The 27,556-nt window shown below is 39.0% G+C and overlaps 2 protein-coding genes across 3 annotated transcripts; one reads left to right on the top strand and one right to left on the bottom strand.

Annotated features, from left to right (window-relative positions):
- Positions 1–588: 588 nt before the first annotated feature.
- qrsl1 (glutaminyl-tRNA amidotransferase subunit QRSL1) lies at positions 589–14,587 on the bottom strand. The gene is made up of 11 exons (XM_034004705.3): positions 14,434–14,587; positions 13,902–14,061; positions 10,851–10,949; positions 10,102–10,198; positions 7,765–7,941; positions 6,794–6,969; positions 5,494–5,606; positions 5,215–5,407; positions 3,993–4,110; positions 2,046–2,251; positions 589–910 (listed from the first exon to the last, which is right to left on the bottom strand). The coding sequence occupies exons 1-11, from the start codon at positions 14,455–14,457 to the stop codon at positions 699–701; spliced, it is 1,575 nt and encodes a 524-aa protein (XP_033860596.2). The 5' UTR covers positions 14,458–14,587; the 3' UTR covers positions 589–698.
- On the top strand, positions 14,555–27,556 carry rtn4ip1 (reticulon 4 interacting protein 1). 2 transcript variants are annotated; one of them, XM_059024638.1, is made up of 9 exons: positions 14,555–14,725; positions 15,955–16,106; positions 16,981–17,049; positions 17,615–17,739; positions 18,157–18,205; positions 18,938–19,074; positions 20,701–20,884; positions 23,618–23,710; positions 27,280–27,556. In XM_059024638.1, the coding sequence occupies exons 1-9, from the start codon at positions 14,587–14,589 to the stop codon at positions 27,391–27,393; spliced, it is 1,062 nt and encodes a 353-aa protein (XP_058880621.1). In that variant the 5' UTR covers positions 14,555–14,586; the 3' UTR covers positions 27,394–27,556. The 2 variants fall into 2 exon arrangements, with proteins under 2 accessions (XP_058880621.1, XP_033860598.2); XM_034004707.3 differs by having other exon boundaries at positions 14,619–15,487.

The raw sequence follows: 27,556 nt of genomic DNA, 5'->3' as shown, positions 1-27,556 counted from the left end.
AAGTCAGTGTTATACATTTGACTACCTAATGTGCACAGTTAAATGGAGGGATGAGGGAACATGTTTAACTTTTTAAAAAGCCTGAAATATATGCTGAGGAGTCTGCAGCTGACTGTTACTTCATCAACACGTCGGCTCCCCTGGTCACCAGGCTGAATAATAATGTGACATTTGTATAATGAAATTACTTGTTAAGAACCCACTGGTCCAAGATTAATGAAGAGACCTGACTCAAAGAGAGAAATAGCAGGTGGGGCAGAATTTCACATGTCAGCCCAAGAACATGCCATGGTGTTTGTAGTGCCCAAGCTACAGCAATGCTCAAGCTGTAGCAACAGAAACGTACAGTGTTTGTGAAACATTTTACAGCTAGTTTCTTAACAGTAAAAGTTGCTCAGAGGCCAGAGACACACATTCATACAATAATAGCCTCATTCCATTTCTTAGGCATTGTTTTTTAAACACATTATTAAATCAGTTTGGTAGAGAACATTTTTAAAAACATAAAATACTACTTATTTATGCCAAAAATGTAAGGCAGAAACCGATATTCTCCAACAAACAGATAATTACTTAACAGTAAAAAGGTTTGATTTGCTTGCATCAAAAACAAACTTTATTTACAGGTTGCTGTGGTTACAGCAGGTCTGACGGTACTTAAGGAGAAACTTTTTTATTTACAAATAATTCTGAAGGTATCAGAAAGCAGATGCTGACTTTGTTGTTTTAGGGAATTCTGAAACATGATCCGCTACATCCTGAAACTCAATCAGAGGGAATTTCACTTGCTGCTCATACCATTTGGCAACAGTAAGGAGGTTCTTCTCGCGAAACCCCTGCCCAATGAACTGGAGGCTGATGGGAAGGTTTCTCTCTGACAATGCAATAGGAAGTGTCACAGCTGGGAGACCTGGAACAAAAGTAAGAAAGTGAGCTGAAAATCAGGCAGAATGTTAGAGGGGCCAGCACACACTGAGGCGACACAATGATGTGCCACAAAAGTGAATCATTAAAAAAAGGCTTAACCCATTAAATGTCATTGTTCTCATTTGAGTAGAGCCTACTTTGTAATTTTTTTTCGAGCATTTGTCATTGACATCTACCTGTTATTTCAATTTTCTCTAACTACACTGCTGTGATAACTTACTCTAATTTTGTTAATTAATTGTAATCTATCAAATTACATAAATACAGCTTGTGTTCTGATTTTTTCAAAGAAAAATGTCTTTGGTACTTAATGGGTAAAACTGGTAGCCCAGGTATTAGATATAAGACGCCCTGGATAAGGGTGTCTGCTAAGAAAATAATAATAATAATAATAATAATAATAAAGTGCATATATACATCAAAGCTGTATGTGTTCCTTCCCACCATTACTGTCTATTTGTAGCCCTGAAATGTAAAGAAAAAGACGACTGTTGTTCGTATGTTGGGTTGTTTATCAATTGTATGGTTCATGGTATATCATGGATATATCCATAGTTTGTTTATTTTTTATTTACACACTGCTAAAAATTACAAAAAGTGAAGAAAAGTCTTATTTGGAAGCCAAAAAAATGTAATTTTTTTCATAAATGTTAATATGAGGAAAACAATATTACATGGCTCCCAAGTCAGGTTACTTTTCTTAAACTTGTTCAACTGTGTAAAAATATAATAGGTTACAATTAACTTCCTTGAAGCTGTCATTGTGCTTTCTGTTTGCTGCACAACAGCTGCTTACTAGTTCTGATAAATCTAACACTTATGTATTTCTGTGCTTTCTAAGGATGTAGTCTTGAAGTATTGCAAAGTATGATAGCTAAGAACACTAACACAACCTCTTTTGTTAGCAATGTGGGGAAAACTGTGATGTTTCACTATGCCTGTTCTTTAAACAAAAACAAAATGTAGTCTGGCTTAGTGGTTAAGATAAAAAAAAAAAAAAAAAAAGCTTGAGTCAGGTGACCAAATATGCAATGTACCTCAGATCTTCCTTTGCCTACCACAGCTCTCTGATCTCCTCTCACCACTCTGAGTTAATTCTCAGAATCTGCTGTACGCACCTGCCATGTTTGCACACTGTGTAAAAATGTCTTCCTGGGCGCTGCGGGTTCTGTTGTCTTCTTTGGTAAACTCGGAGTACCGTGCAGCATCGCTCAGGGTGGTGGGTGTTAGCAGCACATCCACTCCAGAGCTGAACACCTTCATGAAGTCGTTCGCAATGAGGCGTCTCACCTTCTGTGCTTTGACAAAGTAGCGATCATAATTTCTGAAATTGTACAGGAAAGTACTGAAGGGATCTTTCCATTAACATCAGCTAAATGTAACACACCTTGTCCGGTTTGTGGCTCTGTTCATACACCTTGTGCATATTTCAACTGGTCCATTTGTTGTAGAATTATCCAGAGCTGTAGGTCATGCTTTTTTTCCCCCCCACATGATTATACTTGGGGCTTAAACATTTCCAAGTTAAATCCAAAATACCTTTTAGAGGAAGTTATTGTTTTGCGTCGACTCAGGTACTTCTTTGAAAGATCAAGAAAAAAATCAATCATGCAAATCAGTATGGTTTAACTCATTGGAATCATTATAAATTAGGACACTTTTTTTTTTTTTTTTTGACGAGTGCACAAAATACCATAATAAATCATTCATCTTTGTGACCTATTCGTCTCAGAGACAGTATTTGTCACTTTTCCTGACTGAGTAAATAATGCAGAGCGCACACAAGCTGGACCTCAGTATTATGTTGCCGCCTGCTTTATCAGCAGAGTAATGACTTACAGACACTCTATTGGACAACGCTGCCACTAAGACAAGTGGTAATATACTGTAATACTGAGTTCCATCTTGTGTTGTCTCAGCGTTCTTCACCTCCAGCTGACTACACTGAAAGATATCACATTAGTGGCTGCCTCTGAAACTAGTATAATTAACAGGTTAAAATAGTGAGTGATTTAGTATGGGTTTTTATTGGGCACTCTTCAAAAATAAACACTGTTAAAAGTCCTAATTAGAATGTTCATATTACCATGAATTATTGAAACGATAGTGCTTGTCGATGAAGGCTCTACCATGTGGTAGCTGACTGCGACAGGAGTTATGCGCCCCGAGCAGAAGGCGAGTCGCTAATGAAAGTCCAGATCAACTACCACACGGTAGAGCTTTCATCGAGAGGGCACTATCGCTATTAGAAAACGATTTTTCACATTATTTTCTTTAAAAATCTACCTTTACCTTGAACTTGTAATTATTTGTTGGGTACCCTTCTGCTGAGAAAAGTTTTAGGAAAATAGTCCCAAAAATGTTCATAAAGCCAGGATCATACACAATTATTGGAAAAAAAAAACATTGTTAAACAAATAACTTTTTTATTTTATTTGCCAAAGCTGCTTATAGTTTATGTGGACAGTGCCTGATATCTAAATGAAGCTATATTACTGAACTGTCCGCGTCTCGCTTTGTTGTTGAAAGATGCTGTGTGCTCCAGTTGCGTTACAGGCTGTGATTGGCGGACTCGGCAGTTGCGGGTACAGGATTGGTTGCTTTCATCCATGCAAAGTATTGACTGGCTGGTTTTGGTGGATAATAAAATAAGTTTGGACCAATTGTATCTTTTTGTATTTGCTGTCCAATATGTGTGAACTAATCTTCTTTTAAGCTCAAGTGAAAATGAAAAAGCCGGTACTTGCGCAGATTGATTTAAATTTGATTCACAGGTGATGGGGTGACGTTCTGTTGTGTATTAATGCCTGCTATAGCTGGAAGCTGATTGACTGACGATACTGAATCGTTTTCTAATATAGGTTTTACCATACGGACGTGTGCTTTCTCATTTTTTAATACTCTTTGGCATGCTTATACCATTGTTTATCTCAAGGCACAGTTGTACCAGCATGATACCCTGCTCTATTTACAAATAAATGAACACCATTCGAAAAAAATATAGTGCAGGTTTAATTTTGTTTTACCAAGAAATGCCATCACCAAATTCAAGATAAACTTCTTACTGTTTTAAAAGGAAGTAGTTTCCAGACAGTATTCTTCCTCTCACGACATCATTGAACCCCTCGTGTCTGGTTGATGCATACATGACCTCGGTTGAGCTGTCTATGGTACTGCGATGGCCTTAAAAAAAATAAAAAAATAAAAAACAACACACAAGCACAAGCTGAGACTTACTACAATGTTTTGGCTTATCATTCCAAAAGATAAATAATTCAATACTACAAACAAACCATCCACAGAGGCATAATCAAGGGGGAATGTCATATCACAACGAATGGCTTTTAAGAAAAAAAAAAAAAAAGTGAGATCTGTGAAAAATCTGTATGTCCAGATTGAAACAGGTAGGTTGAAATAATGTGGAAGCGAAATATTTCATTTTTACAGGACAACACTGACAATGGAATATAAGTAAGCAAATCAAAGACTACAGCTGGGTACCAAAAATGAAGACAGCAACTCAAGTGACCTCATTATGGCAGCCATATTAGGTCTGAGGTCAGCAACACACCTGGCTCGCAGAGTAACTTCAAATGGTTTCTGGGATACAAGGCTTGTACACCATGGAAGCACAGAGAAAATCATAGAATACAGCTGTGTACCGAATATGAAAGCAATATCTCAAAGCCTTACTGTATCATCAAAAAGTCACACAACCACAATATGTTGGCCATGTTAGGGCAATGGTCAAAGTAAAGGGTGAGGAGTTTCCAAACCACTGAAAAAAAGAAATTACCATCTTAATCTGTTTGAGTTATTAGTAGCAGAAGGCACAGCAGCGGCAGATTTTCTCACTCACAAGCAAGTCTCAGAGGGATGCTTAATTACTGGTTGCCATAGCAGTCATTATTTGGCATAACTGACAGCCAGAAGTGAACAATGTTATTGTAATTAGATTCTTAATATTGTGGCTGATTTAACTCATTTTAAAAAACAGAATATGATAAAGCGTTCCCCATGGTGCATTCCCTATACAGCCATACTGACAAACACATGTAATGTACACCTTCCAAAACAACCAAGACTGATATGACATTCAATATAGTACAACATTCAACATGAGCAATACATGCCCTACATCAGTTGTTCTGCATGTATTCATGCCCTAGTATATATTGTGTATAAAATGCTAATCCAATAAAATGCATCATGAAAAAAGCGATTTCCAAACACGCAGAGTACATCAAAAGCCTATTTCTATTTTGTTAAATTAAAAAGGATCTCTACCGTATTCCAGCCCATCAAAGCGGGCCATGTTTGATGCCACCTCTGCTGTGCAGAGGACGTGATAACACACAATGGAGTGCTGGGTGTGAGGAAGGGACACCTCAACAACTCTGGCACCTGCCTTTTCAAACAGCTCTGCAGCTTTGGTCCAATGGGCCAGTATTTCTTTGGACAAGCCAGGAGCATGGTACTCCTAAAAGAAACAAAGCCTTTATAAATACACAATGTATTGACAAAAAAGGGGATTAAATGGTAAGGAAGAACCAATTTAAGTCTTACCCTTGGAATACCAACACACACATTCCTGACATCTATCTCATCTGGCAGGCTGAAAGGTTTGAATGGCTCTGGTACTGTGGTGGAGTCCTTTGGGTCATGACCACCTAGCACCCCTGAAACAAGAGACAGGATTCAAATTCACTCTTCACCCCTTATGGGAATATCGTGAATATCCATTGAAGGGCTTTACTGCGGTATGTACTGTCAGCAGAACATGGTCTTTTGTAATGCATGTTATAAAACCTGCTAACAAAAAGAAAACATGAAAGCATTATAATGCTAAACATAAAGGTTGACACATAGCTAGGCTTGCTACTATTCAATTTTTTTTTTTGCCAAATCGATGATTAATAGACGTTTATTTTAGAAAGAATTTACAGTTTTTTTTGTTCGATCTTTAATTTTCAATTCAAGCAGAGAATGGGTGAAATCGACCTTTATGCCATTGAAAAACGTCTCATTTAGCAAAATCCCTTTATCATATTCAACATGCAACAAAACAATTGTCAGTCTAACTATTTTGGGAATTCGACGTTTAACGAGCTTAATATTGAAAGCAGTAAACCTACAGATATCCCCTTAATAATTTCAGTGTTTGAATATGGTTAGCAGCCAACATACTGAAACTAGACATAAGATCAACTCAGAACAACACATGCAACCCCAGAGATACACAACACCTGGCTGTAAAGCTTTTAAATCTGTACAGCTATCCATCACTAGCTTTAAAACTGTTGTCCTTTGGATGTAGCCGACTATGGAAGAACAAAGCTTTTTTCTTTAAGTTCTTGTCCTGAAATTGGAGTGCCCTTTTCCCTTTCTTGCAGAAGCACGTGTACAAAGCTTTTTCTCTCGCATCGTCTTGACAGAGTTTCTTCACAGTGCTGTGGCGGTGCTTGATTCCATGGTACTCGAGATTACATGGTTTTGGTTCTGCAGCTTTTATGTCAGTAATTGTTGACTTTCCCACACCATACTCTTCAGCAAGTTGAACAGCACGTTCACCCTTTTCCAACAGTTCAATCATAATCAGTTTTATAGTGCAGCTAATGAGGTGATTCAGATCAAAGGGGTTCGAAGTAACAGGTTTCTACTGTATTTCAAATTGCCCAAGTGCTTTTTTTAAACTTGTTTTTCTAAAGATTGTTTGTTAAAATTACCAGAAATTGTGTATTTTGGATTTTGTTATATTAATTTGTGGATAATGTTCACTAAATGCTTGTATTTAACATGTTTTCTTGAATGTTCTTATATGAAGTGAGGGTGCCAATACTTTTGTCTGCGAGTGTATATTTCATACCTAGAACGGTGGCTGCATCATGCACACTCCTGGTCAGGATGCCAGGTACGTCCATGGAGTTCACCAGGGGGATGAGTCCGTGGCGAGAAAGGAGCCCGTAAGTAGGTTTTAGGCCAACAACTCCACAGTAGGCAGCAGGGTTCCTCGTTGACCCGCCTGTGTCTGAGCCCAACGACCTACAAGACAACACTGTGGTTAGAACCATCACAAAGCTGGGCCAACACCGGGCCATAACGAGCACACTTATAATGTCTGAAAAGGCTGAGAATGAGGAGCACCTGGGCTTCTGAATGCAACATGTAGATTTAAGGTTGTGACTGATGGTCATTTCACAGAGGGAACATATTAGAAATAATAATAAATCAATTTACACTGAAATCAGCCTGAAGTCTGAACTCAATTCCCGGTCATAATATTAAACTACTTATAGATAAATAAGAAAGGTAAGGAAGAGTAACAAGGATGTGCTGTACAACCACTTGTAGTGATTAATTTGCAATACAAAACGTCTATGGTGACCATTGCACTAGTTATTGTAAGCAATGATACAATTTGCTGTTATTAAACCTGGCCGGTGTAACTTTAAAAAAACACTTCAGCAATAACTTCAAACATTCAAATGATAATTTTAAGGAAATTTACTAAGCCCAGTTTTAGATGCAACATATGTCTACTTGACTTACAGACATAGTTTCAAAGAATTTACTCAAGAATTGAGTTTATGACACAAGAAAAAAAACAAAAAACTCTACTTCAGTTTAAACATACAGTATTACAAAACTGAAAAACAAACAACTTGACCTTGAATTATATTATATTAGTTGCTTGGATCCTGTTTTTCTAAAAATGAAGTGAATTTTACTTTTGAAAATACAGGAGTTAATTAAAGAGTGGAAAAAAAGCTTTGAAATATACTCCTTAGTTTCTTATATAACACACAACAGTTACAAGATATGATAAATGCAACTTACGCAAAACAGGTTAACGAAGCAACAGAAGCAGCGCTCCCCCCCGAGCTTCCACCTGTTATCAACCAATCAGAGCTGTCCTTGGTGTCTTCAGGATTCTGTGCACACCTTTCCTGGTACTGCCTGGAATAACCCCAGGGATTGCGCACTGGTCCAAAGATGGTGTCTGTGCTGCCAGAACTACAGGAAGAGCCAGGGATTAAGATTGCACTGCCGTGGCTCAAGATGTATGCAACTGGGCCTGGCTGCAAAGACATGTTGACAGCTAAAAACGCTAACAGAAAGATTCAGTCAAAAGGTCTGGTACTCATGCTCCTCACACTGCAATTTTATGTATGTCTGTGTGTAATTTATATATATATATATATATATATATATATATATATATATATATATATATATATATATACAGTGCCTTGCAAAAGTATTCAGACCCCTGACCAATTCTCTCATATTACTGAATTACAAATGGTACATTGAAATTTCGTTCTGTTTGATATTTTATTTTAAAACACTGAAACTCAAAATCAATTATTGTAAGGTGACATTGGTTTTATGTTGGGAAATATTTTTAAGAAAAATAAAAAACTGAAATATCCTGCTTGCATAAGTATTCAACCCCTGTGCTGTGGAAGCTCCCAGTTTACACCGATGAAAGAAATTGCCCTAACGAGGACACAATTACCTTACCACTGGCCTCCACCTGTGAACCATTAAAGTTGCTGTCACATTTTCTGGGTAAAAACCCCACTGTTGAAGGATCATTGGTCAGGCTGTGAATCTGAAGGAAAATGAAGACCAAAGAGCATTCTACAGAAGTTAGAGATAAAGTAATACAAATGCATAGATTAGGGAAAGGGTACAAAATAATATCCAAGTGTTTGGATATCCCAGTGAGCACAGTTGGATCAATAATCAGGAAGTGGAAGCTGCATCACACCACCCAGGCACTGCCAAGAAAAGGCTGTCTCTCAAAACTCAGCGCTCAAACAAGAAGGAGACTTGTGAGAGAAGCCACAGAGAGGCCAACAATCACTTTGAAGGAGCTACAGAGTTCAGTGGCTGGGAGTGGAGTAATGGTGCACTAGTAATCCATATCAAGAGCTCTGCATAACACTGACCTGTATGGGAGGGTGGCAAGAAAGAAGCCATTACTCAAAAAGTACCATCTGAAAGCACGTCTGGAGTTTGCCAGAAAGCATGAGAGTGACCCAGCTGCGATGTGGGAAAAGGTTTTGTGGTCAGATGAGACCAAGATAGAGCTTTTTGGCCAAAACTCAAAGCGCTATGTGTGGCGCAAACCTAACACTGCCCATGCCTCAAGACACACCATCCCTACAGTGAAGTATGGTGGTGGCAGCATCATGCTGTGGGGATGCTTCTCATCAGCAGGGACTGAGCATCTTGTTAAAATTGAAGGAAGAATGGATGGAGCAAAATACAGGGAAATACTGCAAGAGAACCTGCTTCAGTCCGCTAAAAAACTGAAGCTTGGGAGGAAATTCACCTTTCAGCAGGACAATGATCCCAAGCACAAGGCCAAAGCAACATTGGAGTGGCTCAAGAACAAAAAGGTGAATGTCCTACAGTGGCCCAGTCAAAGTCCTGATCTCAATCCCATTGAGAATCTGTGGCACTATTTGAAAATTGCGGTCCACAAGCGTCGTCCAACCAACCTGAACAACCTGGAGCAAATCTGCCAAGAAGAATGGGCCAAAATCACTCCGACACTGTGTGCAAAGCTGGTACATACTTACCCCAAAAGACTTAAATCTGTTATTGCAGCGAAAGGTGGCTCTACCAAATATTAATGTGTGGGGGTTGAATACTTATGCAAGCAAGCTATTTCAGTTTTTTATTTGTCTTAAAAATATTTCCCAACATAAAACCAATGTCACCTTACAATAATTGATTTTGAGTTTCAGTGTTTTAAAATAAAATATCAAACAGAACTAAATTTCAATGTACCATTTGTAATTCAGTAATATGAGAGAATTGGTCAGGGGTCTGAATACTTTTGCAAGGCACTGTATATATAATATATATATATATATAATTACACATATATGCACACACACACATATTCAATGTTAGTTTTCTTGTTGCTAATGATTTAAAATTTGGCAATGCTCATAACACCCCAAATACTGTGGTAATAGCCCTAATTTAAAGTGTAAAATTAAATTATTATTATTATTATTATTATTATTATTATTATTATTATTATTAATAATAAAGAATACCTCTTGCAAACTAGAAACTGAAAAACAAATACTTCTAAAAGGAGGCGACGGGATAATATAGATTCTAATTGATATATGTTGAAGGTTTGTTCCTTACCCCATTGCAAATTCATCTAGGTTTGTTTTTCCCATAAGCACAGCACCTTGGTCCAGCAACTTCTGAACTACAGTTGCATTGAATGGAGGGATATAGCCTGAGAACACGAAGCAGAAATCAGCTTGTGTTTGAAATTGTATTACTTAATGGTATAACATACTCTGTTTCTTTTAGAATACATGGAGTCCTGGGAAATGCCTTAAGTGTCTAAACAGCCCCATGGCAACCCATCTATCAGAATACAATAAAGTCAAATACTGCAGGATATCCTACGTCTGCTGTTTTTAAAAAATGTTAACGTTTTACTACCCATGACACCATACTATAATGTAGATTAACAGAAGGCAGGAAACTGTACGAATGTCACAATTCAAAAGGAGAACAAGTAACTCTAATACTAAGTAATACTACATAAAGCACATCACATTTCATTTAAACTGATACAGATCTAAGATGCACAAAAGTTCAATTGAAAGCTTTTTTTATTGCCATTATTTTAACACTGTTCTCCCATATGTAATAGTATTCAATTTACAATGTGGAGGTCAGATGAGATTTATGAAAAAAAAAAAAATGTTGTACTTAATTTCATGACAAAAATGAGAGGGAAACAGAGTTAAAAAAACGTAGATGTTCAGAGTATTTATTATCTGTCACAATTCTCAGTAGTTATCCTTCAGAACACCTTTCAATCTTTAAATACATTGTGAATACTCCAAACCCTAATGCAGTGATATTCAAGGTCATACCTTTTAACATTTGAGAAGCACATGTTGTTTGAATGCTTGCTGTAGAAAAGTTATCCTTCACTGCAATGGGAATCCCATCTAGTGGCCCCAGTGTCTCACCTAAGGGGAAAACCTCCTGTAATCATTTGCTTAAAGAAACTCTCGACTGCAGCGTTAATAAAAGCCCTATAGCCTGGAGATTGCCGGTTCAAGTCCAGGCTACTCCACTGCCGACCGTGGGTGGGAGTTTCCAGGGGGCGGCGCACAATTGGAGGGGGGGGTAGACAGGGTGTCCTCGGCTCATCGTGCACCAGCGACCCCTGTAGACTGGCTGGGTGCCTGCCCCTAAGTTGCCCAGAGTTGCGTGGTCCTCCGACGCTGTAGCTCTGAGATGACATCATGGCGGGCCTGCAAAGTGAAAAGAAGTGGACGGCTGACAGCACACATTTCAGAGGACGTGTGTGTCCGTCTTCGTCTCTCCCGAGTCAGTGCGAGGGTGGCAGCGGTGAGCCGGGTTGAAATAGACAATAATTGGGTTTACCAAATTGGGGAGAAAATAAGAAAAATAACTGCCGATTCCAAATTTAAAATAAATAAATAAATAATAATAAAAAAATAAAAGTTGCTGATAACAATATACTCAATTAAGAGCTTGGTATGGATATGAAATATCAAAGTTGTATGTTCTTCCTGTTGTTAGATGCCACCCTTGTGTCCTCTATATAAGGCCCTGTGAAAAACGCAGAAATTTTCTTTAAAATTCATGGCAGTGTCACAGGTAAAGTATCGTATTTCGCGGAACGTGCACGAAACTATTTTATAAATTATGTGTACAGATTATTACTTTTTTTTTTAAATCAACGTCAAAGTTATTCAAGCACTTTACAATAGCTTGTGAAACGGTGTTGTAATTAACAGCCTGTAGGTAAAGTGTATCTGCAAGGACACCTTTCAGATCTAGTACGTCAGACGCATATTCACCATTTAGGTCTGGCAAAACAAATACAACGTGTAACCCATACTGATCTTGGGCATCTGTCGACTCGTCAGTGACCACTGACAAGCAACCAGACTGTTTTACCAATTCAATAATCTCCTGCTTGTGATACTCGGTAACTTTAGGTAAGTATTCACGGCTCAGCTGGGCTGATGAAGGAATCACTCAACCATTTGCTACACTCAGTCTGAAGAATTTACGTAGCTTTTGGTTGTCCAATCTTTTCCAATTTTTCAAGAAGGATATTTGCACAAACAAACGCCTCTGTCAGATCAGAATTTAACGTGCTTCGTGCTTCACTATTTTCAGTGGACTTTTGGAACATGGAAGTCACTGTTTTTTTATTTCTTTGCAAGCAAAGCAGTCACAGTACTGCCCTGGAGTTCTGCCTTTCTTTCAGTGAATACTTGAATCTAAATGCCTGTCAAGAGCTGATTCTCGGTAATGATCTACAGTAACTTTGCAGGACGTACCTCCACCGCTGTGTAAAACTCCTGCTGGATACTGCTTTACACGTGCTGCAGACACATTTTTAGCCTTTTTAGAGACATTAATTTTCTTGTTTACAGTATGTAGTGTTTTAATTTCCTGCCTAGATTGCATAGTCACATGGCATAATCACTGCACAGCACTATGTGCATGGTGAATAGTACATGCAGGCACACAGCAGAGCTGTACAGGTTCGTTAACGTGATTTTTTTTTTTGTATGAAATACAAATAATTATGAAATAATTTATTTTTATTTCTTAAGAATATTGCAAAAATCGTGGTATTGGGCTAATTTTACGATTTCCTCGTTGCCCGTGAAATTGCGATTTACACTGGGCCTTATCTATAATTGCTCCCAGGACTATATCTAATCTCTAATGTAAGAAATACATCTGTAGGAAACAGGACAAGACAATTGTGGACTTTCTTTCATTCGCTAGGGGCAGAGTGTTGCAGGGGGACAAGCTGGTGATGACTACCTACATTGTTTCTCACGGGCATGCTCTACCCGGGACAGGACCGGCTATGCAATTTCACACTGCTTTTGATAAAGCAGGGTCGACCTGGGTGACCGACGCAATTACACAATGTGCGTATCAATGCCCAGGAAGCAGCTTGTTATGGACACTTCCACCTAAACTTCTCTGGATTAAACCGAAGGCCCAAATGTCGATTAGAGCAAATGTTTCTTCATCCCTGCTGCAATCTGGCTCATGCTGTGTCTCAAGCAACAAAAATATGGCTAAACAGAATAAACAAAAACGTTCCTTGCGGCAGTGAAACCTTCACGCAGGCGTGGCTGTTTGTTATTTCCTCTGCTTATGAACGTCCGTCATTATTATTTATTTATTTCTTAGGAGACGCTCTTATCCAGGGCGACTTACAATTGTTACAAGATATCACATTATACATTATTTTACATTATACAGATATCACATTATTTTACATACAATTACCCATTTATACAGCTGGGTTTTTACTGGAGCAATCTAAGTAAATTACCTTGCTCAAGGGTACAACAGCAGTGTCCCCCACTGGGGATTGAACCCACAACCTTCCGGTCAAGAGTCCAGAGCCCTAACCACTACTCCACACTGCCGTCCGTCATGCATTTCGTCTCACTCAACCCGGGTCAAAGCCTGTCGACTCACATCCTGAGGTGGGTCGCTGGGACCAGGGTCAACACGGGTACGACCCAGATATGTGGTTTCACACTACGCGGGATTGTGACCCAGGTAGCCACTGTGAAAGGGGCTTAAGACATGCGTCAAACTTCTGAAATTTAAAAAGTCACCGGTACATAAAGGCGGAAACAGATTATTATTATTATTATTATTATTATTATTATTATTATTATTAATACTGTAAACTGGAAGAAGACTACATTTGTAAATATATCCCACAGTCATATCGAGTATCTCTTTAAGATTTAATAACCACGTTTTTAAACTTTGTATACAACCGGTATTTTACAAGACATATTTTAAACACAATCTTCAAACATCTCCATGATGTTCTGAAGTTACCAATGACTGATACATCAATACCACCTATAAAGCACATTTTCTTCTCATTTACTGCATACCTTTTAGAAACCTCTTCTCTGCTTGCTCAGCTTGCTTCAGTGCAATTTCTTCAGTGACAGTTACGTAGGCATTAAGAAACTTTGTTTTCCTAATGAAGTGCAGGCATCTTTGACAGAGCTCTGTGGGGCTTACTTTGCCTTCCCTGAGAGCCAAGGAAACCTGAAGAAAATAAATAAGGTCGTTTCATCACGAAAATGGTCCACTAGTCATACCTGTAGACCACGGGCCTTTTCTCATTTCCCCTGCTTTTACAGATAATTACAGTATAGTTGTTAAATTAGACATATGTTTCAAAGACAAGTGTGTTTTGTTCTATAGACAGAACAGAACAGATCAACCAGCAACAAATAAACCTGCAACACTTGGACTGGTTTTAGTTTGACCTTCGGTAGTTCAGGTATTTAAATATGAGCTACCCAAGCGCTCAGCTGTAAATCTAACATTTATTTTTAATTCATGTCACAGCTAAACACATTAGTATTTCCGATTCCAACAAATATTTTATTCGGTTTACACATTATGTACACTTACTTCTCTTAACGTCAAGCCCAGCATGTCTCAAAGCGCCTCCCTTTATAAACAACACAACCTTCACCATGGGCTACCCATGGACGCTGACATCTTGTTTTCACTGAGCCTCACAACCTCGAGCTCGCTGATTGGATAGTTTGGTGCGAGTGTGATATGTTTCTGATTTTCAATAGGCTGCGGGGCGCAGGTTTTAACGGGCAGTGCAGGCATCAAAACAGGCTGAGGAGAGAGACGTGTTTGCGGGTATTTCTTGTGTCTTCATTGTGTTATGACAAGGAAAGTCATGCAAACAGTGCGTAATTTAATCGGAACCCCATGTCGTTCAATATTTCACAAGACTAGTTTATAAAACTGTTCTTCCTTACGTGTAGGGTGTTGTTAACCTTGCATAGCCAATAATATTGCAAAAAAGCGTACTGCAATTATATTAGTTTGTAGTATACGTTTGTTTGATATATTTTGGAATTAGTGTTGTTTTGTGTCGTCGGTCGTGTGTGTAAATGTATTTGTGTCGTCGTTAATTTACTGCTTTAAATAAACCGTATCACTACAGATCAGATCGGTACCCAGTCTGCATAATTTCTGTGCTGTATTTTTTTTTTTTTGGCTTATGTTTCTGTTTTCCATTTCCGGTTACAACTATGAAACAAAGCGTGTTTTCATAGTTTAATACTAGGATACTTGTAAGTTATTCAATTGAACGCCTTTGTAATTCGTAGTTGCTTGATGATAATACAGCAGTATTCAATAAGCATGTTGTGTCCATTTAAAAGAGTAGCCTGTGCCAGATGGGTAGCGCTTTTTCATCACCCCAATCCTACGCGTATTAGTGCAGGGACAGGTGGAAATGCGCTTCACAAACACTCTTCAAGAAACTTCAGCGCCTCTGCACAGCGGTGGACTATCATGCCCGCCTGGGTTATTGATAAATACGGCAACAATGATGTTCTGCGGTACTCTACAAATGCCATGTTTCCAATCATAAACTACCCAAATGAAGTTATGGTAAAAGTCCACTCGGCGAGCCTAAATCCCATCGACATTTCCATGAGAAGTAAGTGAGCTCAAAGTTTTTATTTCGTCTTCAGAAATAGCATCCACTAAAATATATGCATAGTATTTAACTAAAGTCTAGTGCACAATAGAAAAGTTAGTTAATTTAAAAACTAAAAGAAACTTTCAGGTAGACCAATATCTCGGCTAAATGCCCTCCTCGGTGCTTTGTCATCATTGGACACTAGTCCACATTACAGGACCATGCAATTGGCAGAAGGTCAAGGGTTGGATAGGTATGGAGACCTGCACCCTTACCCTGCAGAGGGTGCTCCCACCAGGGCAGGCTTGAGGCCTGCCAGAGGGGGCAATAGGTTGAGAAAGGCGTTCTGTCAAATAATTTTCTTTTAGTGTTGCTACTCAGTTCATTTACCTCGGTATCCTCGTGGCGTTATGTGAGCGTTTTAAGTATGTTGAAGCACGTTTTTGAAGAGTGTGCTGGATAAGGTAGCTGTTGCTGTCTTTCAGGTGGTTATGGTGCAGCTACACTACGTATGAGACGCGATCCTTTGAATATCAATGCCGCTGGGAATGAATTCCCATTAATTCTTGGACGAGATGTCTCTGGAGTGATCATGGAATGTGGGCTGGATGTGTCATATTTCAAACCTGGTGATGAGGTACTGTAATGCCTTTTCGTTTTTCAGCTGAACTTGAGATGCTTACTTCTATTTAAAATCTTGACCTTGAAAGAAAAAAAAAAAAAACAGCTAGGAGCGCAAAGAAAAACCTTGAAGTATTATAATGACAAGCAAATATCAAAATAGCGAAATGCTGCATTTGTTATTTATTGTGTAATTCAAGTCCAGATGAAGGTGTGATAAAGGTTTTCTGTCATAAAGCCAAGTAAATACACTAGGTCACATTTGCTATGTGATTGTTACACTGCTCCTGGAAGTGGCACAACGGCACTACATCTCTTAGCTTTCAACTCTTGAAGCTACATTTGAATTCAGCTCACAAGTGAGATTGGTGATCGCAGTCTACATTACAAAGCTAACTCTGAATTAGGCACAACTGATATTCTTGCTTTTGAGACCCAGGACAGAACGGCATGTTCAGGTAAGCTTGCAATGCGTCTGCCTTCACCACGCCACGTTCAGAGTAGTTTGCACAACTATTAAGCCATCAATAGTGCCGAATTCAGAAATGCTAAAGGAAAATACAATAAAATGTCAAACTACAAAAAGACTTCTAGTCAAAACGTTTGTCATTTTATTTGAGTTGTTTAGTATTTTTAATTAAAATAACTGGCAACATTTCCCAATGAGTTTAAGTATCATTCACAATATCCCTATTATTATTATTATTATTATTATTATTATTATTATTATTATTACTACTATTATTTATTTCTTAGCAGAGTTTAAGTATCATTCACAATATCCCAATGGGTTTAAGTATCATTCTCAAACGCTGATTGGAAAGTTGGAGAAGAAGGAAGCAAGCCCTCGGCACACTCAGAGACATGATGTTTGTGATGTTTCTTTACAGGTGTGGGCTGCCATTCCTCCCTGGAAACCAGGAAGTTTAGCAGAGTTTGTTGTATTAAGTGGAAATGAGGTACTGTAATAATGTACACAGTGCACCTTTTTATTTGGACTACATTGAAAAGCATTGTAGTTTGGGCCATGTACTGGGTTGTAGTTTGACTCATGTACAAGTATGCATAGTAATTTTCACCATGTACAGTTGTTCATTCAGTTAACTGGCAACTTCACTGTTTTGTGTACTAAGGCCAGCTGCCTCAAGCAAATTCAGCATCTTCTCTGGTGAAAGCCGCTGTTTAACCATATCCACTACACAAGTTATATTCACCCTCGCAGGGGATGTATATGTAGGGTCCTGTACATATCGCCCTATGTTCCTATTTGGCACTTACTGTATGTTTTAACATTTAACAAACAATCTTCTTATACAATTGTGATGCAATAAGAACCTTCTTTTCCACAAGCAAATGAGAGTATCACACATTTTTATTTGTACAGGGGGTGAATGTCAGTCACGAGGATCAATTTGTTCATGATACTGATAGCTCTAGTTTTTACATATATAAAACATGTGTCAGTAACATACAGAGAGACTTCTGCGTACAGTACCCCACAAAAGCGGTCCGTTTGTGTTTCAGGTGTCGCACAGACCCAAGTCCCTCAGCCACACACAGGCTGCAGCCTTGCCCTATGTTGCTTCAACAGCATGGTCTGCCCTGGTGAATACAGGGGGGCTGAATAAGGATAACTGCAATGGGAAACGGTACGGCTCTTCATGTCTGTTTATTAACTGAAGTAGAAAATATGTTTGCCTCCAAGCGAGACTGACATAGTTCCATCCTAACAGTGACGTGTTCATTTCTTCTCTAAGCGTTGGCTGCAGTCCTCATTGACGTCCGATTCACCATTTTAACTGCCCTTTCACATATTGTTTGTACTACAAACTCAATTATTTAGGTACAGTATATAAAGTGTATGTTGTTTGGCTACATCTAAACTAGGCCTACCAAGGGTTAAGAGCTATTTTTGGTAAACAGTCATTATATGGCAGCTCAGTGTGTCTGTCCTGGAATGAAAAGTTTTAAATACAAAAGAAATAAGAAACGAAATGGGATCAAATCTTACCTGCCTACTTGGTTTATTAAAGTATCTTTTTTTTTCTTTTCTCTTTCTTAAATAGCATTTTAATTATCGGTGCTTCAGGGGGAGTTGGAACCTTCTCCATTCAGGTAACACTTGAAATTACTGTGCTTCTTTTTGGTTAAACCGTGTGCCTGGTAAATTCAAGTCGTGGGCTGCAACATCAATATTAAACATCCAAATCAAAGTGTTTGTTTATACCACAAGGGACTAAATATAAGTACAGTATAACAGCTGCGTATACACTGACTGTAATACAGCTTTAGCTTGGTCTGTGTAATTATGCTTTTAAATTGAGATTCAAGCAAGCAATCATCATGAATTTCTTATAACATTTCTGAAATAAAATAAAGAAATCTGACTCTAGCAAACCAAAACCAGTGCCCCCACTCTTTTTGGTTTGCTACTGTATATCATGAGTGATTTGGAGTATAAAAGAGGTTGCTAGCTCCAGTAAAAGCTAGAAGGTTCTGTATTTATATTTAGGCAACAGGAAGAGCTTGAACAGCAGTGGCAATCACATTTGCTGTAGGACAGGGCAGTCAGGGAACACAGCAGATATTGTACATGATACGACAAAGCGTAGAAAGCTGATCATGGATGTATCATTACATCAGCTATTTTGTTGGTCCTGTATCCACTCTAATTAAATGAAATAGCATGGATACTGGGATTGTATTGCCCATTTTTCTTCTCAGACCCTTACTAAATATTGGTATCCCTGAAAAGATAATGGTCTCCTTTTTAAAAAATATGTTTAATGAGGAAGACATCTCACAAGTAGAATGGTACCCTGAAACGTTCTTCTTTTTACGTTGCAGCTGATGAAAGCCTGGGGTGCCCATGTGACAGTTACTTGCTCCCAGAATGCAGAGCAGCTCGTGAAGGACCTCGGAGCAGACCACATGGTGGATTACAAAGCAGGGAGTGTGGAGGCACAGCTGAGAGCTCTCAAACCGTATGTAGCTATACAGTATTCATCTCATACGACTTGATATACATGCAATACACTAGATTTCCCATGTATCCTCCTCCTTAAGCTTTGTTGAAAATGCCCAATTACTTATGTTTAAATAATTGCAGATGTTTGTGGCTGAGAGCATGTCACTCAATAGGGGTAGCAGCTGATTGGTTATTGATATGAAAGAAGCCAGTGAAGCGGTGGAGACAAATTCTCCCATCATGGAAAGGGACCCAGGAAGTAGCAGACAGCCTAAAAGCATGGCTCGCATCACATTTATTTAACCTAGTGTATAAAACATCTAAAACGTCTGTTTCTGTCACCACTGTGCATTTGAGACTTACAGTATATAAGGAATGAATGTGCCTGAAGGAACTATTTTGTTAGCTGCAATTACTCTTTAGAGACCTGTGGTAGACAAAAATGAAAACTGCTGCAGAAATATCAACACCAAAAAGTCCGGTCTAACTGATGTGTTCTCATGTGTATGCAAGGTTTTAAAATCCACACTGCGCAATTTGCTCTCTTGATCATTCTCAAAAGCTCCCCAGGGCAGCAGCCCAAAGCTATGTTTAAATTACGCTGTAGATGCCTTCTTCCCCCAGCTAGCACTTGCTCTGTCTTCTTAGTGAATGCCTAGTGAGACTAAGGAGGACGATTTGCTTTATTAAATTTAAAACTGCCCCCTCTTTTATTATGGTGAGGATGTTTTTGGTACTTTAGCATTGTCTTTACAATATCTGCATATTCTAAAATACAAGCAAAGTGCTAATAAGAAAATTGATTTTAAAGCCTTATGTAAAAAACACTGGTAGTTTTCTAGAGCAGCAAGTTGGTAATTCAGATGCAAAAAGTGCACTTCCAAAAGACTTTGCACATCTGATGCTTCTTTTTAGTCATTCCAGCTCAAGTGGACCAAATTCCTCTGTTTGAAGTTGATGATACATACACCACATGTGATTGAGAAAATGGTGCCAGAAGAAGAGCTCTGTAACTCGTGACCCCACGTTGTGAAAAAGGGCCTGGAAGTGGAAAAATGCCCATTTTCATGACCGTTGACCTCATTCTTCTCCATGTGAGGGATGATGGATGCGAAAAAAGCAACATTTAAAACATGTTTCAATGGCTTACCAACAAAACCAAAAAAAAAAAAATCTATTGACTAAGCAATCGAGTAACCCCCAATTTGTAAGCTTGAGCTGGAATGACCCTTTTAAATCTATTGACTAAGCAATCGAGTGACCCCCAGTGTGTAAGCTTGAGCTGGAATGACCCTTTTAAATCTATTGACTAAGCAATCGAGTAACCCCCAATTTGTAAGCTTGAGCTGGAATGACCCTTTTAAATCTATTGACTAAGCAATCGAGTGACCCCCAGTGTGTAAGCTTGAGCTGGAATGACCCTTTTAAATCTATTGACTAAGCAATCGAGTGACCCCCAGTGTCTAAGCTTGAGCTGGAATGACCCTTTTAAATCTATTGACTAAGCAATCGAGTGACCCCCAGTGTGTAAGCTTGAGCTGGAATGACCCTTTTAAATCTATTGACTAAGCAATCGAGTGACCCCCAGTGTGTAAGCTTGAGCTGGAATGACCCTTTTTTCTTTCTTTCTTTCCGTGTCCAGGTTTGATCTGATTTTAGACAATGTGGGAGGAGACACTGAGCAGTGGGCCTTGAGTTGCCTGAAGCCGTGGTCTGGAGCCAAATATGTCACCCTTGTGACACCCTTCATGCTCAACACTGATAGGCTGGGAATAGCTGACGGAATGCTTCAGTCAGGAGTCACCATTGGCAGTAAAGCACTAAAGGTAACTAACTATTTGTCTCATTAAAACTGTCATGAAAACCCTACCAGATAAACGCCCAACATTAGTCTGGTGTTCATAGGATTTTATCAGCCTAGGTCTACACAGTTTACATTTTGTAGGTGCTTTGCTGTGTGGGGTCCTCCCCATTTTGGGGGACCAACCACCCTTTGCCTCAAGCCACAAACATATGGTTCAGGGTACAGTGCTGTAGTACTTCACAAAAAGGAAGATCCTGTAATACTATTATACTTTGGCCCTCAAAGGTTTTTTTGCCACAGGTACATGTATTTCTCATACAGTTGAGGGCATGATAATTACGACTACATGAGTATTGTAACATTAACGATTACTTGCCCACAGGCACAGCTTTGAGGATTACTGCTATAATAAATGTAGTTTTTGTGTTTCTGGTAATAATCTACTATTTTGTGTATTCTCTCTCAAACCTGTATTATTCATTAGAATACCACTGGATGAACATGTTGATCAAACAAGCATAGGATACAAAATAAACACCGGTAAATTAATGAAATGAAAGTGCTTAGCACATTATGATGCCACCTAGTAAATTAATGCTTAATCTACATTTCAGCTTACTAATGACCAGTCTGGGGGGCTCCCGAGTGGCGCATTCGGTAAAGGCGCTCCTCGTGGAGTGCAGGATGCGCCTTATTGCCTGGAGGTCTCCGGTTCGGGTCCAGGCTATTCCACTGCCAACCGTGGGCAGGAGTTCCCAGGGGGGAGGGGGTGGGGAGGGCCTAGGTCAGCCAGGGTGTCCTCGGCTCACCGCGCACTAGCGACCCCTGTAGACTGGCCGGGCACCTGTAGGCCTACCTGTAAGCTACCCAGAGCTGCGTGGTCCTCCGACGCTGTAGCTCTGAGGTGGCTGCATGGCGGGCCCGCAGAGTGAAAAGAAGCGGACCACTGACGGCGCACATTTCGGCGGACGCATGTGTCCGTCTTCGTCTCTCCCGAGTCAGCCTGGGGGTGGCAGTGGTGAGCCGGGTTGAAATAAAAATAATTGGACATTTCAAACTGGGGAGAAAATAAGAAAAATAATTGCCGATTCCAAATTAAAATAAATAAATAAAATAAAACTAATGACCAGTCTGTAAACTCTACTAAAGGAGGTCTGAATTCTTCAAAAATAGAAACACTGTAATTTGCAAAATTTTCAAGACTGCGCCACTGTTTCTTCTGTATTTTGTTGCTTGTTAAAATCGTGCTTTCATAATTGACAAAATTGATTGTGATCTAAGTTTAATGTCTTATTCCAGAAATATCCACAGGTTACTCTGCAGCTGACGAAGTAAAGATAGTTTTTTGTTTATCATATCAGTGACTTGATACAGGAAAAGACCAAACTCCATGTTCTGAAAATCCCTGTGGGAAGCATTGTTTTGAGAAAGCAGTGTGTGAAATAGCTTGTTAAATGAGATGTTCACATCTGTTTTAGGATAGGCATTGAATCTGTTTGTTTCAGCCACCCCAGCAATCGAGTTACATGTATATATAACTCACAGCACAGACATGTGGAGTAAGCCTTTCCAGTCCTTTAGCCTGCCACATAAGCAGCCTGTGGTCAGAACTGTTTGTTACTAGTGTCTGTTGCCTGGTTACATATTACTATTCTAGTGACACAACCGGAGGAGCTGAGTAATACAGATGCTCCTAAGGAACTCACTGTCCTGAAAGCAGAGATAAACAGAGGAGGAAGTTGCTTTGCTTAATTTTGTGTTTTTGTTTCCTCCTATGTTCCTTCCTATTTACTAACTCCCTTTAATGCTCAACACCTTTGTGTCACTGTTCTGTGGTGGGACGGGGTGGTTATGCCATGCCATGCCTCCCCTCCCCTCCCCTCCAGCAAGACAAGCCATTAGTTCCCCTGTCAGTGAGGAGTAAGCTCAAATTGCTGTTTGATTAGTCACTTGCTGGATTCAACTGTGAGCTCACTGCCAGAGAATGACCAGGGAGCAGCCTGTGTCGGTGTGAAGTGTTACATGGCGTCCACAGTCATATATCACCACCTCCAGGCTATTGGCACGAAAGCTTTCCTTAGGATAAAGACAGCCTGTGTGTAGTAACACCCTAATAATAACTGGGACCTCAGTGCAGAAGAGCGATATCTATACAATAGATTTCAAATGAGAATCCCTTTGAGATGCCTCCTCGGTTGTGTCCAGTTTTAGAGATGGTTAGGCTTTGCATAAACCCCCCCCCCCAAAAAACATGCACATTTGAGAAGGTAAAGTGACAAGGTAATCCACAAACTGAATACTGTAATCTATTGTATAAGAGGACAGGCTATTAGAATGAGATACATTCTGTCTATAAAACAGATGAGTAAGGGTGGGGTGGGGGTAATAAGTGTTATAAATCCTTGCTGTGAGGCATAAGGTTAACTATTTCAAACTTAAGACCAGAGGGCACAAATGTAATCAAAGTATGTTCAGCAGAGCTTAATACTATACATTAATGGAATAATTCACCAGGTGAAGTTTTGATAGCTGAAACACTGGGATCATAACAAAGCAATTAAGATGCTGCCCATTGTGAAATGTTTTTTTTGGGGGGGGGGGGGGGGGGGGGGGGGGGGGGCGAGCCTTGATCGAGATAACAGTTCCCAATATCGCATTCTTGTTCCTAACATCAATTTTGTTCTCGTTGAGTAGAGTACTTTTAAGTGTAGACTATGTCTTGCTCTTCTTATTGGGTCTTCTGTTTGGTTTACAGCATCTGTGTAGAGGAGTGCATTATCGCTGGGCATTGTTCGCTCCCAGTGGCCCAGCCCTGGATGAAGTGAGCGAGCTTGTTGATTCAGGAAAGGTATGTTGATCTTCTCTCTGTTGATACTTTGCATGACGACAGACCTTTATCACAAACGTGGAGCATGAATCATATCAAGTGATTGCATTCTATTGCTTGTCTGTGGTATTCTTTTATACTACCCCTGTGTTCCCTAATAGAGAGAGCATAACGTTTGTATTGATCGCCTGAGACCAGAGGTTTTACTGTTGACCAATAACATACAATATGTTAATTAAGACAGTGGGGGTGCTCGCCTTTCATTTTTACATGAAATGAAAAAGCCAGTGCTTGCAGTACTTTGGTTCAAAGTTGTATAATGGCCCGTTTAACAAGGATGTATACAGTACAGAGTTCTGTGTATTGTAAATGTATCTTCTGTTAACTTGAAGAGCTTTCCAGTACATAATGTGCATGCCGTGTCACAGAAACCATTGACCCAAAGCTTGAGTTTTTTTTTAAATGTTTGCTTTAGTAAGGAAACCTGGACTAATTATGACTTGACAAATCTGACTGGCGCCTCAAGATGTTAAACCAAAACAAGTGTACAGTAGTAGTAGTAATTAAATTAAAAAATAAAAATAATACAAAAACTGCAAAACTCGCTTAAGCAACTGTTTTAATACACAGCGATGTATGCGATTGTGAAACTGCTCGCTCCTAACAGACCGTTCAATAACTGCTAACGTGTTATGGGGCTTCACGAGAGAGCACTCTGCTATTGAACGCACGCCTGGTTTCAGCGGGTCTTAACTTAGTGCTCAGTTGTCTATTTGGGACCCCTTTGCGCTGTCATCAAAGTTGCTTCGGCAAATCTGTTAATAATACCACACCCCGAAATGTATGCTGACCCGTGGCAATGGGACAGGTGCTCTATAATGGTGCAAGAAATGTCTTCAGAATACCATTTCAGCACAGTGGCTTTTTTTACATCTTCGCTCCATTTATGCGCCACTGGCGTTTGCGTTGACATTTTCGCTATGATCATAATACAGCCCCATGTCTTTAAGTTAATTCCAGGTTTCAGAAATTATCTGTGAGTGACGTTCATCTGCTGGTTCCTTAGCAACTGAACATGCAAATAACACTTTTTACATTTAGCACAGGAGACATGTTGTGGTTCCATAGAAAATGTAGCTGTAAGGATCAAAGTCCAGATTTTATAAAACTTCACTTAAAGCTACATGCTGCACAAATGGGCTGAATTTATTTGATTACAGCAACAAAGCAATGCCATAGGGGTTATAGCTAATGAAATAATGACACAAACCTTACCTGTAGTGCATTTCCATTCACTGTGTGCAGTTTTGAAAGAATCTTGGGTGTTTTCAATTAAAATAAATATCTAGTGCCATGCTAGGTTATAGAAAGATCATTTTATATCATTATTATCTTCAGGGTCAAAACATGATACTCATCAACAGCTAAAATTTCTAAAGCTAATTAGTTAAATCTCAATTACTGGTAACTTGCTCTTATTGTATTACTTGTATTGTAACACTTGAAATGTATTTGCTTACGATTGTAAGTCGCCCTGGATAAGGGGCGCCTGCTAATAAATAAATAATAATAATAATAATAATATTATTATTTACTACACAAATTCATTAGTCAAAAAAAAAAAAAAACTTTCTTGGAATGAGTAATTAAAAAAACAAAAACATGCTGCCCTCTCTTTTATTAAAAGTACTATCTATTGTGCTGCAGTGCACATTGTGAGGCTAGCGTGTACTTGTAAAACACATCTGAAGATTGCAAGTGCCATTTCACACAGTGGTGTGAATGGGGCCAGTATGTTTGTCAAGATATGCAATGGCCGGAACTCAATGCAATGACTCATCCTTGTTGGTCTGTGATTCCTCACCTCTTTTAGCTGGAGTACCAATATTCCCATAGGGGCACCACTTCCCACAGTCATGTCACTGCTCGCTGCCCTTCAGCATTTCTATCTAAAACAGGACATGAAGCATTTACTGACAGATAGCCAGAGACCCAGGCTTTTCAATCGGAGGAAATAACTGGGCTTACTAACAGTAGCTTTCTTACCTTCCCATAAATAACAAAAGAGAAAAAACACATAGGAGAGAACACAATGTTTTCAATTCAAAGCATTGAGGCATATCTAATGAACAAAATATCAAAAAAGGAATGTAAAAGCCAGGTTCTCATTTCTGTTAATGTTTATAGGAGGTACCCATTCCCAGTGTCAACCTTTTAATTGATGCAGTCTACTGTTTATGTTTATCACTGTTCATCCCCTAAAATACGTGTTCTTTGTACTTGACATAGATGGCAGATTTTATAGCCACTGTAAGTGTGTTTGTGTGTACAGCTTTAAATGTGTAGTATTATTTAGAACACCACCACTAGAACATGCTTTTTAGCCTTGGTGTTGAGCATAGCCTTTTTGTTTCAATTACAGATAAACCTGGTAATCTGTTTATGCAGAGCGAGTCATCATTTTTGACACTGTTAAATGGTGCAGCTGTAATTCTGCTGCAATTGTTTTATTTAGCTAATCTCTGACCATTATGCGGTGTTTAATGAGGGGCTGGGTACTCATCCCCTCGTGTCTGTAAACAGGAAGAATTTGTGTCTCGGTCAGTTGATTACAGTGAAAATTGAATGACTCGCACCATCATGATCTGCTTGTCCTATTCATCGTTAATCAAACAACTGGTTGATCAGTGGCAGAGATAAAAGGTTCAGCCACAAGAATTCTGCGGCCTCTTCATTTTTTGTTTTGTTTTGTTAATGGTAGTGCATTTGTTGTTGGTTGAACAGGCTGATTAGGAGTGCAGTTTTGAGAGGTACCGACTGACGTACGTAACATTTTTAGGACTATCTCTTAAAAAAAGTAAAAATAAAATATTCAACTGGTTGCACAAAACAGTGTGGATTTGTTTTAGTTCTGGAATGGCCTTCGTAAATCCCCAGATCTCAATCCAATAGAAGTGCTCTGGCCTGATCTGAAAAAAGCTGTAGCCCAAGCATTGTGTATCCAGTCTGGCTGAGCTGAAGGAAATCGGCAGGATAGAAAGGGCTCAGATTTCAAAAACAAGATGAAGCCATAATAAAAACAAAAAGTCACAAAACGCTACAGTTCCGCGGGTGTGCCACGGTTCAACTACAACTAATTACACAATTACAATTATAGCTTGCTGCCAATACTTTACACACATATTTCAATTTGCTTAAGTGCTTTTGTATTTTAATTTTCATAGATTGTTTGTTAAACTACCAGAAATTGTGTATTTTAGTTTTTGTCATTAATTAGTGGCTAATGTTCACTAAAGGCTTGTGTTTTTTTGAATTCTCTTATATTAAAGTGAAGGGTGCCAGTACTTTTGTCTGCGACTATTTTTTTTTTTTTTCTTTGTACACAAAAACAGAAAGCCAAGCTTTGTAATGATATAATCAAATTTAAGAAGCCTACAAGACAGTGTTGTACCTTTTGGCATTATAAATTAAAAAAAAAAAACCCTCAAAAAGCACAGTATGTCAAGCAAGTAAAAATGGACAGTGAAGCAAATGAAAGTATGAAACGATACGCTGTCATTTTTTAAACAAGTTAATTGTCTTCTTTTCAGATCCGTCCCGTTGTAGAGCAGGTGTTCTCTTTTTCTGAAGTTCCCCAGGCCTTTCAGAAGCTGGGAAGAGGCCACGCCCGTGGGAAGACTGTGATAAACATCACTGGGACCTGACTGCTATCCTCCATACCTTAATATATTTACAGCAGGAAACAAACATGTTTGCCTCGTTATGATTATTGTGGATTTTTGCGTTTGTTTTCTTTGCAGAGGCAGCACTTCTATTTTCATGTTTTATTTCTGAATTCTAAAATATTAAATATATTTAAATCACTAA

This window comes from Acipenser ruthenus, chromosome 5, assembly GCF_902713425.1.
Source record: "Acipenser ruthenus chromosome 5, fAciRut3.2 maternal haplotype, whole genome shotgun sequence".
Classification (NCBI taxonomy): Eukaryota; Metazoa; Chordata; class Actinopteri; order Acipenseriformes; family Acipenseridae; genus Acipenser; species Acipenser ruthenus.
Note: the sequence above shows the minus strand (reverse complement) of the source record. Positions and strands in the feature narration are given on the sequence as shown.